General features: G+C 39.0%; 1 protein-coding gene across 8 annotated transcripts in view; it reads left to right on the top strand.

Annotated features, from left to right (window-relative positions):
- The window catches only part of Dhc64C (dynein heavy chain, cytoplasmic), a 162,187-nt gene that overhangs the window by 95,239 nt on the left and 49,155 nt on the right, over positions 1-17,793 (top strand). For all 8 annotated transcript variants that reach the window (XM_069838938.1, XM_069838772.1, XM_069838723.1 and 5 more), the window contains 12 exons: positions 1,400-1,761; positions 2,635-2,848; positions 2,960-3,119; positions 3,213-3,400; positions 6,015-6,290; positions 6,491-6,684; positions 8,508-8,769; positions 11,147-11,338; positions 11,447-11,627; positions 13,350-13,594; positions 13,759-13,967; positions 17,001-17,362. In XM_069838938.1, the coding sequence (XP_069695039.1) occupies positions 1,400-1,761; positions 2,635-2,848; positions 2,960-3,119; positions 3,213-3,400; positions 6,015-6,290; positions 6,491-6,684; positions 8,508-8,769; positions 11,147-11,338; positions 11,447-11,627; positions 13,350-13,594; positions 13,759-13,967; positions 17,001-17,362 (2,845 nt within the window). The remainder of the gene's footprint in view (positions 1-1,399; positions 1,762-2,634; positions 2,849-2,959; positions 3,120-3,212; positions 3,401-6,014; positions 6,291-6,490; positions 6,685-8,507; positions 8,770-11,146; positions 11,339-11,446; positions 11,628-13,349; positions 13,595-13,758; positions 13,968-17,000; positions 17,363-17,793) is intronic.

The raw sequence follows: 17,793 nt of genomic DNA, 5'->3' as shown, positions 1-17,793 counted from the left end.
ATTCTTTCCCTTGCCTCTGTAATTTTTTTCCTTGCCTCTGTAATTTTTTTTCCTTGCCTCTGCATTCTTTCCCTTGCCTCTGTAGTTTTTTTTCCTTGCCTCTGTAGTTTTTTTTCCTTGCCTCTGCATTCTTTCCCTTGCCTCTGTAATTTTTTTTCCTTGCCTCTGCATTCTTTCACTTGCCTCTGTAATTTTTTTTCCTTGCCTCTGCATTCTTTCCCTTGCCTCTGTAATTTTTTTCCTTGCCTCTGCATTCTTTCACTTGCCTCTGTAATTTATTTTCCTTGCCTCTGTAATTTTTTTTTCCTTGCCTCTGTAATTTTTTTTTCCTTGCCTCTGTATTTTTTTTTTCCTTGCCTCTGCATTCTTTCACTTGCCTCTGTAATTTTTTTTCCTTGCCTCTGCATTCTTTCCCTTGCCCTTGTATTCTTTCCTTTGCCTCTGCATTCTTTTCCCTTGCCTCTGTAATTTTTTTCCTTGCCTCTGCATTCTTTTCCCTTGCCCTTGTATTCTTTCCCTTGCCTCTGTAATTTTTTCCTTGCCTCTGCATTCTTTCACTTGCCTCTGTAATTTTTTTTTCCTTGCCTCTGCATTCTTTTCCCTTGCCCTTGTATTCTTTCCTTTGCCTCTGCATTCTTTCCCTTGCCTCTGTAATTTTTTTCCTTGCCTCTGCATTCTTTCACTTGCCTCTGTAATTTATTTTCCTTGCCTCTGCATTCTTTTCCCTTGCCCTTGTATTCTTTCCTTTACCTTTGCATTCTTTCCCTTGCCTCTGTAATTTTTTTCCTTGCCTCTGCATTCTTTTCCCTTGCCCTTGTATTCTTTCCCTTGCCTCTGTAATTTTTTCCTTGCCTCTGTAATTTTTTCCTTGCCTCTGCATTCTTTCCCTTGCCTCTGTAATTTTTTTCCTTGCCTCTGCATTCTTTTCCCTTGCCCTTGTATTCTTTCCTTTGCCTCTGCATTCTTTCACTTGCCTCTGCATTTTTTTCCCTTGCATCTGTAATTCTTTCTCTTGCCCCTGTATTCTTTCCCTTGCCTCTGTATTCTTTCCTTTCCATTTCTCTTCTTTCCCTTGCCCATTTAATCTCTTTCTGCTCCTTGCCCCTATACTTCCCCTCTCCTGTCTTCTTGTCTATGTCCTTTACTTGCCTTTTCTGATTTTATCCCTTCAACTTTTTTGTCTTATTTTCTCTTTTGTCCTTAACAAGTGGAAGTATTAGTGTGTACTGCAATTACACAGTTGTAACTTATTTTTGTTATGCAGCAGAGAAATAAGTAGTTTGGTGTTGCATGAATTCTTCTTAACTATACTTTCTAAAGAGAATAGAGACTCTTTGCATTTAATGAAGCTGATAATGTATTGTACAAAACACTGATTTTGGTTCTGCTGCTGTGTTAGGTGCAAGACTTGAAATACGCAACCCTCGCCACTGTCTCCCGTTGCGGCATGGTGTGGTTCTCTGAGGACGTGCTGTCCACGGAGATGATCTTCGAGAACTACATGTCACGGCTGCGCAACATCCCACTGGAGGAGGCAGATGAGGACTCCAGCTTCGGCAAGAAGTCTGACAACAAGGAGGACATGCTGTCGCCCGCCCTGCAGGTGCAGCAGGAGGTAGCGAGCATCCTGCAGCCCTTCTTCTCCCCAGACGGCCTGGTGGTGCGATGTCTAGAGTTCGCAATGAGGCAGGAGCACATCATGGACTTCACCCGACTGCGGGCACTCAGCTCTTTGTTCTCCATGCTCAACCAGGGCGTGAGGTCAGTTACTTCTACTACTACATCTGTTTTTAATCTGTCTTCTCTTCCCCTTGTTCTCTTTCTTCTCTACTCTGTTTCTCTTCTTCTACTCTCATTTTTCTTGTCCTTTTTTTACTCCATCTCTTTCCCAAAACTTATTTCTTGTCTTTTTCCCTTCTTCTACACTCTCCTGTCATCTTGTCTATGCTTTCATCTCCTTTCTCCTCTTGTATGCTTCTCCTCTACACTCTTCTCTTCTGTACACTTTACTTTGCTCTTGTCTTCTCTTTGATACTCTCTGCCCTCCCCTCCCCTTTTCCTCCCCCTCATCTCCCCTCCACTCTCCCCTCTCTCCTCCCCTCCTCTCTCCTCCCCTCCTCTCTCCTCTCCCTCCTCTCTTCCCTCCCCTCCCATTTCCCCTCCCCTCCCATTTCTCATCTCCCCCTCCCCTCTCACCCCTCTCCTCTCCCCTCCCCCTCTCACCCCTCCCCTCTCTCCTCTCCTCTCATCTCCCCTCCCTCTGCTCTCTCCCCTCCCCTCATCTCCTCTCTCCTCCCATTCTCTCCTCTCTCTTCCCCTCATTTTCCATCCCTTTCCCTCGCCTCTCATCTCCTACGCTTTTCTTCCTCCCCTTTTGTGCTCTTCTCTCCTTTTCTTTTCTGCTCTCTTTTATCCTCTTCTCTTCTATGATCTCTTTCATCTTTTCTTCTTCTAGTCTCTCCTGTCCTTTCTACACCTCTGTCCTCTCCTATCTACATCTCTACCCTCGCTTTCTACCCTCTCGTTTTCTTCCATCTTCTTCTCTTTTTTCTCTTCTCAGTTGTGCCATCTATACAAATGATTTTCATAATTTTTCGCAGTATGATGGATCATTGGAATTGTTGGTTGTTGCAGGAACGTGCTGCAGTACAACCATGCCCACGCTGACTTCCCTCTGCCAAGCGAGCAGCTGGAACGCTACATTCCGAAATGCCTGGTGTATGCACTGCTGTGGAGCTTTGCTGGTGATGCTAAGCTTAAAGTTCGCTCTGATCTGGGTGACTTCATTCGCTCTGTTACAACAGTGCCACTTCCTCCATCGACACACATTCCAATCATTGACTATGAGGTAGGTACAAGCAGGATATCAGAGCTGAGTACTACGACATTCGTTTATAACAACATAATTTTTAAGGTCCCTTGGATATCGTTCTACTGTATATTGTAATTTGGCATGCAGGTCAGTATTACTGGTGAGTGGTGCCCCTGGTCCAACAGAGTTCCTCAGATCGAGGTCGAGACTCACAAAGTGGCTGCACCAGACATCGTGGTCCCAACACTGGACACAGTTCGTCACGAGTCTCTCCTGTACACGTGGTTGGCTGAACACAAACCCTTAGGTACGCTATCCCTTCATTCCGAACTTGTGCTGCCCTTTTTATGTCTCGCTGTTGAGAGAGAGCATTGTTGAAAATAATGGAATGTTATTTCAGTGCTGTGTGGGCCCCCTGGGTCAGGTAAGACTATGACGCTGTTCTCTGCCCTTCGAGCACTGCCTGATATGGAAGTGGTTGGCCTCAACTTCTCCTCGGCCACAACACCTGAACTGCTGCTGAAGACATTTGATCATTACTGCGAGTATCGGAAGACTCCTAATGGAGTTGTGCTTGCCCCAGTGCAGGTGAGTGCACTTTGTTTTACTGTTTAATCACATTATAGCAGAATTATAGTAAAATTCAAGATAATCTTCATAACATGCTCACCGTTTCAGTCTCCAGAGCCGCTTTAGCCACAAAAGTGTTACCCTCTCACCACGAGGAGCTGCGGTTGGAAACTTCCTTTCATTGATATACATACTAGGTTCAAAAAGTTCCCGGAATTTGTTAGCATCATAGAAACAACGTACCTTAAACACTATTCTACAGAATTCCCTTCAAAATAGTTGCCTTCCGCAACTACACACTTTTGCCAACGCGTGTAGAGTTCCTGGAAGCAGGCCTGGAAGCCATTTTGTGAAACCCGTCTTAGTGCTCTCGTCGCGTTTGCGATAACCTCTTCAGCATTGAATCTCCGTCCTTTCAGATGACTTTTCAGACGGGGAAACAGAAAGTAATCAGGTGGTGAGAGATCAGGAGAGTATGGTGGGTGATCCAAAGCAGTTATGTTGTGCCTGGCAAGAAAATTCTTTACAATAATTGCGCGATGAGCAGGTGCATTGTCACATGCATAAGGAACCAGTTTTTTTCTACCCACTTTTCTGGACGTTTCCTTCTCACTGCGTCCCAGAGGCGACGGAGGGTTTCTACGTACAATTCTTTCGTTACAGTACGACCTTCTGGAATGAACTCATGGTGCATGAGACCCTGAGAGTCGAAGAAAACTTCCAACATAACTTTGCTTTAAGTGTGCTTAAATGCGACAGGCTCATGTCAGTAGATTTACTGGCATGTGAAAGAACTCCTGCGGGACAAAATTCCGGCACATCCGGCGATGCTGATATAACCTCTGCAGTTGCGAGCGTCGTTAAATAAAACATAACATTTAAAATAACTTTGCCTTTGGAAGTGTCCCTAGGAAATTTTTGCTTCCGAGGAGATGTTTTCGATTTCCACTCAGATGACTGTCGTTTAGGGACTGGGTCGTACAAGTAGCACCAGTTTCATTTTGTTTAAGAAATCACCATCTTCATCAGCCATACTGATCATGTCCCCAGCAAAACACAGAACTTGATGTTTGTACTTTGCTCTGTGGACATAATTACAAAATGCGACGAACAAACAAAACACTATGATAAACAATTGCCTACAACTCAAAACCAATAATTGCCATTATCAACAAACTTTAAGGAAATGACATCATGAATGTTACCAACAAAACAAATGTATAATATCCCTTGTTATATATTAATACGAAAAATGGTAGTAAAATTCCGGGAACTTTTTGAACCTAGTAGTATACTGTATATAGGATCTAAAATGGCATATCATATACTGTCCGGTACTTTGAGAGACAATAATAAAAAAATATATATATTTTCAGTGTTTTGAGAGAATATAAGCATGAAATAATAAATTGGGAAATAGCATTTCAGATAAGCTAAACATTTGCTCATCACAGTAGGTTCAGATTTCAATTAGTTCGAATTAAGAAGATACTACTGTATGTATATATAGAACAATATCAGATAGAATTTGGAAGTTATTAACACAAAATTACGAAAGGTAGTAAAATGCAAATTGTGTGGAAGCTTTAAGGTACGGTCACACGTCGCTACTTTTGCAGTGCTGCAGTACAAAAAACTGCTCAACTCTTGTACTGCGACGTGTGAACAACAGTGCAACTCAAAAAGTTGCTGCCCGCTACTTTTTCATGCTGCGCGCAGCTTAGAAGTAGCAATGTGTGAACAGGGTTCTCAGGGTAGCAGCTGCAGCATTTTTTATATCAGTTTTGTTGAAACTTTTGCTGCGGTTGCAACCAGTATTGCCACCTAAATATGCCAATGATAGTTTTATTGTTTGGATATATTTTAATGTTAGATGTGATGAAAAAAATAATATTTGTAACAGTTATTAAATACATAACATAGTCTGAGCATATTTGCTGACGATATAATTAATTATTTTTAGCGTAGTTTCAAACAGGAGGGTTGCCAACATTGATTCCGTGAATATGCTGTTGGTTATCATTTAAGTATATGGGCGTTTTAATAGCTTTATAGTAAAAATAATGCCAATTTCTGAATACTAGTTAGGACAGAAAAGCAAATAATAGATACATAAGCTATCGCATGAATTTCATAATAATTCGAACATAACCACAAAATGTATATTGAGGGGTTGGAAACCTGCAGCATGACTACGGCTGCAAAAGTAGTGCCTTGTGTGTGAACAGACTCGCAACCTCCAGTTGCAACTTTTGCTGCACTCGGGTTGCGCAGCACGAAAAGTAGCGTGCAGCGCGCTACTTTTGGCTTCCATGTGAACACGACACGCAACTTTTGCAGCTGCAGTACAAAAGTTGCGCAGCAAAAGTAGCGACGTGTGACTGTACCTTTACACTACTGGTGAGAAATTTTAAATTTGGTAGTGTAAAACAATGTGATGTAGAAAATACTTTGTGGATATAAGAAAACTGGATGGACTAAGGAAATGGTTTTAATGGTTGAAAAACGTAAATTGCAGGGCTATAGAAGTGAGATTCAACTACGTGTATATATAAAACTTACATTTTTCAATAGTATTTATTTCTTTTCCGTTCAGTGCAATGATCCTGATTACATTTTTGTGGTCTTGCAGCTTGGAAAGTGGCTGGTGTTGTTTTGTGACGAAATCAACTTGCCTGATATGGACCAGTATGGAACTCAGAGAGTGATATCATTCCTCCGGCAATTGGTGGAACATAGAGGCTTCTATCGGGCCTCAGATCAGGCCTGGGTTTCATTGGAGAGGATCCAGTTTGTGGGAGCTTGCAACCCGCCAACTGATCCTGGCAGAAAGCCCCTGTCACACCGCTTCCTGCGGCACGTGCCTGTAATCTATGTGGACTATCCAGGAGAGACATCCCTGAAGCAGGTAGGTCTTCACGGTATTGTCTTTGAAAATATAATTACATAACATTTAATTTCGTAAGAAGTTGTAGGATTTAAGTTATGAAGTAGAATTTCTTTTATAGCTTAAATATAGAAGAAGAATGTAGCGTTTATTCAAGTACTTAGTTTTAAAATACATTTCCAAGTGATGTCTGTTTCACCACAAGCTCTTTGTATCACCAGATCTATGGCACATTCAGCCGAGCAATGCTGCGCCTCATCCCCCCTCTGCGTGGCTATGCCGAGCCTTTGACCAACGCCATGGTTGAGTTCTATCTAGCCTCACAGGAGCGCTTCACTCAGGATATGCAGCCCCATTATGTATACTCACCTCGAGAGATGACGAGATGGGTTCGAGGAATCTGTGAAGCCATGAGGTAAAGGACCAATTAATCTATAATAATTGAGCCCATGTTACTTCACAGTAATATTACTTGCAAATGGCTTTTAGAGAACCCGGAGGTTCATTGCCACCCTCACATAAGCCCACCATCGGTCTGTATCCTGATCAACATTAATCCAGTCCCTAACATCATATCCCACCGCCCTCAAATCCATTTTAATATTATCCTCCCATCTATGTCTCGGCCTCCCCAAAGATCTTTTTCCCTCAAGTCTCCCAACAAACACACTATATGCATTTCTGTGTTAACCCATATGTGCTACATGCCCTGCCCATCTCATACATGTTTCTAATTATGTTAGATGAAGAATACATTATTGCAGTTCTGCATTGTGTAACTTTCTCTGTTCTCCTGTAACTTCCTCCCCCAAAGTGAGAGTCCAAGTTTCACAGCCAAACAGAACAACCGGTAATATAACTGTTTTATAAATTCTAACTTTCAGTTTCTTTGAAAGCAGACTGGATGACAAAATCTTCTCAAACGAATAATAGCAGGCATCTCCCATATTTATTCTGCATTTAATTTCCTCTCTAGTATCATTTATATTTGTTACTGTTGCTCCAAGAAATTTCCAGTTTTTGCATTTCCATTTCGTACTACATATGTTTTGGTCACGAGACATAATCCTATACTTTGTCTTTTCGCAATTTACTTCCAAACTTATCTCATTACTTGCTTCAGGTAAAATTCCCGTGTTTTCCCTAATCATTTATGGATTTTCTCCTAACATATTTACATAATCCATATAAACAAGCAACTGATGTAGCCCGTTCAATTTCATACCCTCTCTATAGCCCACAGTGAATTGGATAAGTGTCAGACAGAAACTGGCGTGTATGGAGTCTGTTGTATGTTTCACTGAGACACATTTTAATTAATCGAACTAGTTTGCCAGGAATACCAAATTCAATTAATTTTTCAGGAATTTGGTGTATCAAATCTAGAACAAATTTATAAACAAACATTGCTGATTTACTTCCATAAAAACCACAATAAATTTAATTTTGATCTTCACGAATACCATACAAGACAAAACTACAGTTTCTTTCTAAATACTCCCAAATGCCACACAACTGCTGGATTAAAACACAGCATGAATTTTGGACCGAAAATATATAATCAATTAATTAGAGCTTACCCTGAGCTAAGTACACTTAACATGCATAGATTTAAGAAAGAAATCGGATTAATTATTTAATTGTTTCAGCTAATTGAGTTAAAAATTGATAGTCTAATATTTATGTACTTTCGTATTTTCTGTTTGTATATAGACCCTATTATTACATGCTGTATTATTTTACCATTTATTAATGTTATTGTGCTCAATGAACTCTCATAATTTTGTGATATATTTTGTATAACTGATCTGAACTGCGCCCGAGCACGAGCTTCTGCTCTTTTGGGCTGCAATGCCTAATGTAGCTCAAGTGTAAAGTATTAAATAAGTAAATGAGAATATTATATGAAACTTCTCTCTTAACCGAGTTATATGCCTTTTTGAAATCTACTAGTAATTGATATACTGTGCCCTTATACTCCCATTTTTTTTCTCCAGTGTCTGTCGAATACAAAAAAATCTTATCAATAGTCGATCTATTACACCTAAAACCACATTGATGATGCCCAATATAATAATAATAATAATAATAATAATAATAATAATAATAATAATAATAATAATATGGATAAATGAAGTTGTTTGAAAAATGATACTCTCTGACTTTGAGATATATTGTGTTATCAATTGTCAGACTGAAAGATTTCTGGTGTGATTATGTGTATGTTTCTGCTCACAGACCTCTGGAGAACCTGCCTGTAGAGGGATTGGTTCGCTTGTGGGCGCACGAGGCACTGAGATTGTTCCAGGACCGTCTGGTAGAAGACACTGAACGGCGATGGACCAATGACAACATCGACGTTGTGGCTCTGAAGCATTTCCCTGGAGTAGAGAAAGAAGCCGCTCTTAGCAGACCAATCCTGTACAGCAACTGGCTGTCTAAGGACTACGTCCCTGTGAACAGAGAGGAGCTCAGGGACTATGTCAAGGCACGGCTGAAGGTGAGCTTGTCATTAGATAATGTATTTAATGTTGTGGTGCTGATGCAACATATCCGAAATAGATGTAACATCAGTTTTCTGTACTGGAGACCTGGATTCAACTTACGTCAAGTCAAATGAAATCTCTGATGGACAAAGATTGTGTTGAGGCAAGTTTTCCTGTTGTTACTCTCATTTCCTGTATCATAATTTATTTAGTTTCTCCATTGTTCTCTAAAGGTACCATTTGGGTGCAGGCGACAGAGACAGGAGACGGAGACATCTCTCACTAAATTGATATTGCAACCGAGACAAGCGACAGGCGAAAGCGACACAACAACTCTCTCAGTATTCTAGAAGAGTTTGTTCAGAAAATACGTGCAAATATTCTGTGAAATATGACTACAAAAGTGTTTAATTTCTCAGCAATATCCCTCCAGATGTTATCACGGGTATTCCCATCCTTGTACGACTCGACCTCTGGATAAAAAAAATGGTGGGTTTTCCGCTACTAATTCTACCAATTGTTCGTCTTCTTTGCCAGTGAATTTAATTTTTGACATTTTGGACAGGTATTTTACTCCACAAAACACGGGCTGCATAAGACTGTCGCAAGACACTACTGGTCCGAAAGTGATCTCGTGCGCTTTGTCTTGGTCGTCCGTCTCAGTCGCTTGTCTCTGTCTCGCGCTCTCAAATGTACTTCATATAATTCTATAGGAAGCAGACAGAAGGCGACTAGTCTCGGTCTCTCGTCTGTGTCGCCTGTCTCGGTCTCTTGTCTCTGTCGTGTGCACCCAAATGGTACCGTAATACTGTCTGCATTAAGGGATGCTTCACCTTCCCATTTAGCACTGAAACGTGTCACCTTGGACATAGTTGGGTTTTGCATTTGATGATCAGTCATTTGACCTGAAATGAGGTGAAAAGAGAAGGAATGAGATATGAAAGATATGGGTGAGAACTTCTCTTGTGAAAAGGCATTATTTGATTCACATCTAACAAAGCTTTCTACAAGAATAAAATTATAATAAACGTGAAATGATAATTGCGAACCTCAGTGGAAAATTGGTACAAGGGATTTTTTTTTTATATATAAAATTGAAATAAGTGCAGGAACTGATGTCTGAAATCAGTATCGTTTAGAGGAAAAATACTCGAAAGTGTTATCGTAAGCTAACAGTGAAATCTAGGGGTTGTGTGTTCACCTCTTAATAGAACCTCGCTGACTGGGAAGAGAAAAAATGGTACAAGTACATTTGTACCACTTCAGTAATTGCCAGTAATGCTCATAGATGGTGTACTTTTTACCATTGAGGTGGCTGAAAACGAAGAAATTAAAAAAAAACAAACTGAACACTCAATTCAATTTCAAAACACACCTCCTTTTCAGCACAATCATGAACACACACCATCACAACAGGAAACTAGATAGCACGGAATCTTCACTAGGTTTCGGACAATGAAGGATAATACTTCGAAACTAATCGGCCAGGTAACTACCTAAAAGGTTAACACAGTAAAGAAGTTGCAAGTTAATCAGTGATTAAAAAAAACTGTTGAAACAGAAAGGGAGGAACACCAGAAGAAAGCAGAACAAACGGTACAGGAAAAAAAATATCGCAATGGAATTGTCATTTTTTTTTATTTAACAGTATATTTCAAATGTACTTGTACCACTTTTTGTCTGAGCAACCTTATGTGTAAAAATGATACAAGAGAAAGAACCCAAAATTTAGATAGATTTCTTTTATGTAGTGAAAAAGAAGACAAATTACAGTGTAATGGGTTATATTACAAATGATATTCAATGTACTGTCATTTTTATTCAATAATAATATTTCAAATATACTTTTACTACTTTTCATCTGAGCAACCTTACGTGTAAAAATGATACAAGTGAGATAATTTTGTTAGGAAAAACAGAAAAAGGAAAACTTCTATAAAATAATGTTCTCATGAACCTTTCAAATACTTGTTGGGTAGATATGTTAATAAATTTCTTTATTTAGAAGCGTACAAATTTTTCAGCCATCGTTTAGAGTTGCACACAGTTTTCAAAGAAGTGTACCCTTGTTACTTGTACCACTTTTCCACTGAGCCCCTCAATTGTTTCAAACTCGACAAAAGATTATATTCGATAAACACTGTCATAACAAATTCAAAATAACTCTTTTGTTTCCTTATAAGTTGTTGGTGCATCTGCTATGACTAAATCTTTGATTTAAGGCTGCTTGTAAAATAGCTTTCATTTCCCCTACTATTTACTGTATGTTAAACATCAGTATATTATGTTGAAGTGGTTAGATTCGGTGTTACAGCAAATGGTATCAGTGTCTGAAAGCAGACTAGCACCAGAAGTCTTGCTGGATGTTTATTTAATTTTGGCTGTGTGCAGGTGTTCTATGAAGAAGAACTGGATGTGCCTCTGGTGCTGTTTGATGAAGTCTTGGACCATGTGCTGAGGATAGACAGGATCTTCAGACAACCACAAGGTCACTTGCTGCTCATCGGAGTGTCTGGTGCTGGCAAAACCACGCTGTCCCGGTTTGTGGCTTGGATGAATGGACTCTCTATCTTCCAAATTAAGGTGGGTTTGATGAAACCATTGGACCATATTAATCTTTGCTACTGGAACTTCTTCATTTGTGCCATTGTTTATCTTCCTGCCTGACGAGACTCTGTGATGGTGATACAGGTCCACAATAAGTACACTGGTGAAGATTTTGATGAAGATCTTCGAGCTGTTCTCCGCCGCTCAGGTTGTAAAGATGAGAAGATTGCTTTCATCCTGGATGAATCAAATGTCTTGGACTCTGGCTTCCTGGAGAGAATGAACACACTTTTGGCCAATGGTGAAGTTCCTGGTCTATTTGAGGGTAAGTTATAATATTTTGTAATTCATAATTTGAAAGATATCACATACAGCCAGTTTACTGTATATGGGCTATTCCATATGAAATCGATCAGTGAAAAACCTCGTATTTTTTTTATACTCTAATTTTTTCCCTATTTATACAAGGTGCTGAGGAGAGTGCATTTTCAAAAATATACTATCGAAAGTCAAACGGCTTTCGTATTGTTTAGCGACAAATTTAGCGTATTTTATAAAAAACAAGCCTCTTTCAGCGCTCAGAACTCTGGAACCATTTACTGCAGAACATTGAACGGGAGCTCATTTTGAAGCTGACATTTGGTAGGTTATGTTAAGAAGTTATCCTTACTTTTATTGTACACAGAGAGACAGATAATCTGATTTTATTTGCTTTTAGGCTTTTTGCTTATTTGTAAAAATGTAAAAAAATATTGAGAAAAAAACTTTGCTTTATTAAGAGGGATCAGCATTGTTTGCTTAGTGGTATGGCAGTAAGTCAGCTGGTTAGTTCACGCGCATACTATTTATTTTCTTTATTTGATATTTTCAATACTTTCTTATCAACATACCATCAGTAAAAAATGTGTGTTTATTTGTACTTTCAATGCGGAATCTAACTATATATTTTTAAAATATTTTTTCTAAGCAAAGGTGTCTTAATGAGGAAAAATCTAAATTTCTCCATTTCCATAAAAAGTAAGAAAATCTGTTTATATGTCAGTATAAACTTTAATTTCTCAGCATCAAAATAAACCATGATTTTGATCATTGGGTGAAAGGGTTTCGGAGCTACAACAGTTTAAAGTTGCTAATTTTATGAAAATACGATAAATTTAAATATTTTTAATTTAAACGCTATGAAGTTCTGATGCCTCAAACTTTGCACAAAGCATTGTATCACAGTTCTCTACGTACAAAAAAAGTTTCATTGTATTTAGAAATTGTAAGGTCAATTTTCTCTATATTTCGGTCGATTTGAGATGGAATAGCTCGTATGCAAAATTTTGTATGCATGGGCTATGTCCATAATTCGTTTCCTGCCTCGATATCACTAACAGTATTAATTAATATAACTTCTGAAAAGTAACACTTAGAGATCTCTTTACTGTTTCATACACACAACACTTTTGGAGTCATTTTGCATAAAATAAAACTGCTACTCTAGCTGCAGACCATCAACGAACATTATTGATAACTGTAATTCAACACTTCAATAATAATCAGGTCACCAGCATAGCTCAGTTGGCTAAGGCAATTGTCTGCCGATCCAGAGTTGCTCTCGATTCCTGCTTGGGCTGATTACCTGGTTGAGTTTTCCCCAACCATAAGGTGAATGTCGGGTAGTCTATGGCGAATCCTCATCCTCGTCTCACTATTACCAATTCCATCGACACTAAATAATCTAGCAGTTGATACAGCGTTGTTAAATAACCAATTAAAAAAATAATAGTAATCAGTTATTGTAAAGACTGTGAATTTCCAAAGTCTAGATTTGGCCTTGTGACTTACAACATTATAAAGCACTCTATGGCTCGGGATTATGCGAATTTTAATCACCCAGGAGAAATGTATTGGTACATGATGGAAAAAATGACGAATAAAAATTTCCGTAAAAATCTAATTCATTGAAGTTAAATAGTGGATGACGGCTTGTAGAAACAACTGATTGAAAGACGACGATAATTGAAAACTCTTCTGTAATTTCTTGTCGACATTTTTGCTCCAGGAGATGAATACACAACCCTGATGACACAATGCAAAGAAGGAGCTCAGCGGGAAGGTCTGATGCTGGATTCGAACGAGGAACTGTACAAGTGGTTTACAGGTCAGGTGATGAGAAACCTCCATGTCGTGTTCACCATGAATCCTTCCTCAGAAGGGCTGAAGGACCGAGCAGCCACTTCACCTGCCCTGTTCAACAGATGCGTCCTCAACTGGTTTGGAGACTGGTCTGATGGAGCTCTGTTCCAGGTCAGTTTCTGTGTTCACCTCAGTCTGAATAAGTCATTGTAAATATCCCAGAAACTAAGTGGTGTATGCTTTTTGGATACGCTCACAGAGTTGAAACGAATAATGGCAAAGTTATGGGTCCTCATTGCGCAAATATATAATGTTTTGTACTTTGTTCTTCACAGGTCGGACGTGAGTTTACAAATCGTGTGGACTTGGACAGACCCAGTTGGAAGGCCCCAGACTTCTTCCCTTCAGCCGTGTCTAGTCTTCCCACCACTCCCTCGCACAGAGATGCAGTGATCAACGCCTGCGTGTATGTCCATCAGACACTCCACAAGGCCAATGCTCGGCTTGCAAAGAGAGGAGGACGCACCATGGCTATCACACCACGGTAAAGTTTGTGTGTCTGTTTAGGATGGAATGTGAGGGCTTTGTCATCTGATGAAATGAAATGAAATGGGGATGTTCAAGAAAGACTCTTAAGGTATGTTCACACATTGCTACTTCTGCAGCGCTGCAGTACAAAATACTGCGCAATTCTCATACTGCGATGTGTGAATAATGGTGCAACTCGAAAAGTTGTTGTTGTTTTCTAATGCCAGGCATTTGACAATAATGTCATTTGACCTCTTGCACTCCAATATTTTTCAAAGATATTATCATGGTCAGCCACTGAAGCACAGATTTTGAGGTGTTCCGAATCCATTTCTTGGTTTGAGTTGCACAATGGGCAGTTAGGGGACTGATATATTCCAATTCTATGCAGGTGTTTGGCCAAACAATCATGGCCTGTTGCCAATCTAAATGCAGCTATAGACGATTTTCGTGGTAAATTGGGAATCAACTGTGGATTATGATGCAGAGAGTTCCATTTTTTCCCTTGAGATTGTGTTATCAAATTTTGTTTGTTGAAGTCTAAGTATGTAGATTTAATAAATCTTTTCACAGAGTAATACGTAGGTTTAGTAAGAGGTCTGTAAGTAGCAGTGCTGCCCTTTGCTAAAGCATCCGCATTCTCGTTTCCCAGGATTCCACAATGGGATGGTATCCATTGGAATACAATTCTTTTATTGAGTTAGTTATTAGTTGAGAGAGCATTTATTTGTGCTATTTGAGATGAGCAACTCGAAAAGTAGCGACTACCGAACCAGCTGCTCACTACTTTTTCATGCTGCATGCAGCTTAAAAGTAGTGATGTGTGAACAGGGTCCTCAGAGTTGCAGCCGCAGTATTTTTTATATTGGTTTTGTTCAAACTTGTAAATATTCAACATTTTTTTCCTCCATTACTGTATCTTGTATAATAATGAAAATTGGTATATACAAAAAACTGTCCTTCTGCTATATGACAAAAATATTTTATGATTAAAAAAATTATTCAGTTTTTTTTTTTTTTTTTTTTTTCAAAATGTTGCACAGTCCACTGTGCAGTGATGAAGCGTTTCCCTCATAACTAAAAAACTTGTCAACTTTTTCATGTTCTGTCTCTTTTATTTTATTGCTGAAATTCATGTTTACAATATCATGCTCTTTCATCTACATTCCTTAATAAATAATATATTTTTTTTTATTTTGTGTAATAGAAAATACTAATGTTTGACTATTTTTTTAAATGAATTTATTTTTATCAGACAATCTAGACAAGGTAAAGAAGTGATCTTGCATCATATTGTAGATATGACATTCATAAATACACACAAAAGATTTCATCACAGAATGTTGGATAGTTTTTGAGTTATGTGGGAAATGCGTCATCACTGCACAGTGAACTAAATTGGGGGGGGACTGTAAATAATTTTTTTTTTAAATCGTAAAAATATTTTTTTCATATAACAGAACCACAGTGTTTTACACATACTAATTTTCATTATTGTACAACATACAGTAATGGAGGAAAAAAATGTTGAATATTTCAAAAATTTTATTGTTGTAAGCTGAACCTAACCCCCTAAAAGAAGTTGAAGTAGATTATCTAGGAAGCCGGATTTCATACACAGGAAAAATTTAACAAGAAATCAGTAATAGGATTGGACTGGGTGCTAAATTTTGTAACGCAATAAAACGTTTTGTGGAAGTGGGAGATGTCAAAAGAAATCAAAATTATGATGTATGAATGTTATTACAGGCTCTGTAGTTACATACAGTGCTGAGATCTGGACCATGACTAAGGAGGATATAAGTAGAATCCAGACAGGAGGAATGAAATGTTTAAGAAGCACAGAAAAGAACAAGAAGAGACAAAATTAGAAATGAAGTTATTAGACAGACATTAGGAGTTAAAAAATTAAAAGATACGATAATGAAAATGAGAGTAAAGTGATTTGTTCATTTGAAAAGAATGGATGAAACAAGAATACCAAGAAGGGCTTTGGAAATGAAGGTCAAAGGCGTAACAACACTAGGAAGACCCCAGACTATATGGTTAGATCAAGTACGCACAGATTTAAAAGCGAGAGGCTGTGATTGGTTGTATCAATCAATCAATCTTCTTAATGTATCCAGCTGTTTGCTGACCACATAAAGTCCACTATAGTCCACTGTAGTCTATTCAGTTGTTGTTTTTCACGAGAAATGAGGGGTATTTTGATCGGTGTTCATTATAGATGCCTGTTGCTAGTAGCCAGAGGTGGGGTGTAGTCAATATATACTGCAGGGCTGTGTCTTCTGCAACTGGTACTGATGATTTTAATTTACTTCTTTTGTGATTTATGGATGGACAGTATAGAAGAATGTGTTCCAGATCTTCATCATGATTATTACACCACAGACAAGTAGGATTATCAGAAATGTGAAATCGGTGTAGGTACATACAATTGAGTGACAATGTGGCCTGTTCTGGCTCTTGTTGAAAATGTTTGAACATGTCTGGGCAAGTTTTTGTACATTTCCAGGTCATTTGGTTTCTTTTGTACAGACTGTAAAATTTTTCCTTTGTCAGAAGAGAGCCAATTGTTGATCCATAGGTTTGTAAAATGAGACTTTACTGAAGCAAAAGCATTGGATAGAGATATCACTTGAAGAGGTCTTGGTTGCAAATATGTTGCCTGTTTTGCAATATTATCGACTTTCTTGTTTCCAGGTATACCACAATGACTAGGTATCCATTGAAAGTTATTTCCTTTTGGAGTTCTTTTAGTTTACTTAGTTGTTTTTAACTGTTGTCTCAGTTTTCACAGCAAAGTTTAGGAGCAATATTTAGGAGCGTTAGGAGTCCCTCAGTGTAAAATTCTCTGGAGGTAAAAATAAAATAGTCCCTCAATCGGATCTCCGGGTAGGGACTGCACTGAGAGATGCCAAGAACCGTACTAAAGTACTTATTTGGAACGCCAAAAGTCACACCGTCCAGTCAATCAGAGCCAAATTGATAGTGATTGGTTGTATAATATAGTACATTTATGTACTTATTACATGCATTTATGTTGCAGACATTATCTGGACTTCATCAACCACTTCGTGAAACTGTATAACGAGAAGAGGTCAGACCTGGAGGAGCAGCAGCTCCACCTGAACGTAGGCTTGAGCAAGATAGCAGAGACTGTGGAGCAGGTGGAGGAGATGCAGAAATCCCTGGCTGTCAAATCCCAAGAGCTGCAGGCCAAGAATGACGCAGCCAACGCCAAGCTGCGCCAGATGGTGAAGGACCAGCAGGAGGCCGAGAAGAAGAAGGTGCAGAGCCAGGAGATCCAGGCAGAGCTGGAGGTTCAGACTGTGAAGATCGCTCAGAAGCGAGAGGATGTGATGGCCGACCTGGCGCAGGTAGAGCCTGCTGTCATAGACGCCCAACAAGGTAATATTCATGTCACATATTGCCTTGCTGTTTTCTCAGTTTTGATATCTTTTTTTGTTTAGTGCTGATATTTTACATAATGTAAATTGGGCCACTGCTATATTATAAAGAATCTGCAGAGTCTTAACAGCTTTTATTCCAGCAGTTATTGTCGGATCTATGCCCCTGCAGTGCTGTCGTCGTTCTTGGAAAAGTTAACGCCTCTACTCACCCCATTCCACCCGTTTCTCTCCCACTACGTCAAACAGCAGGCCACGAACCTTGCCGAATAGGGATGTTGCCAAACTTACGTCAAACAGTGTCATGTCTCTTGAATATTGCTTATAATACTGTAAGGTTAATTATTACTTATTCATAATTTAATTTAAGTAGGTCTAATGATGCTGATTGACTTAGGCAAAATGCTATTACTTGCTTACTAATATTTCTTT

Source organism: Periplaneta americana, chromosome 1 (assembly GCF_040183065.1).
Source record: "Periplaneta americana isolate PAMFEO1 chromosome 1, P.americana_PAMFEO1_priV1, whole genome shotgun sequence".
NCBI lineage: Eukaryota > Metazoa > Arthropoda > Insecta > Blattodea > Blattidae > Periplaneta > Periplaneta americana.
Note: the sequence above shows the minus strand (reverse complement) of the source record. Positions and strands in the feature narration are given on the sequence as shown.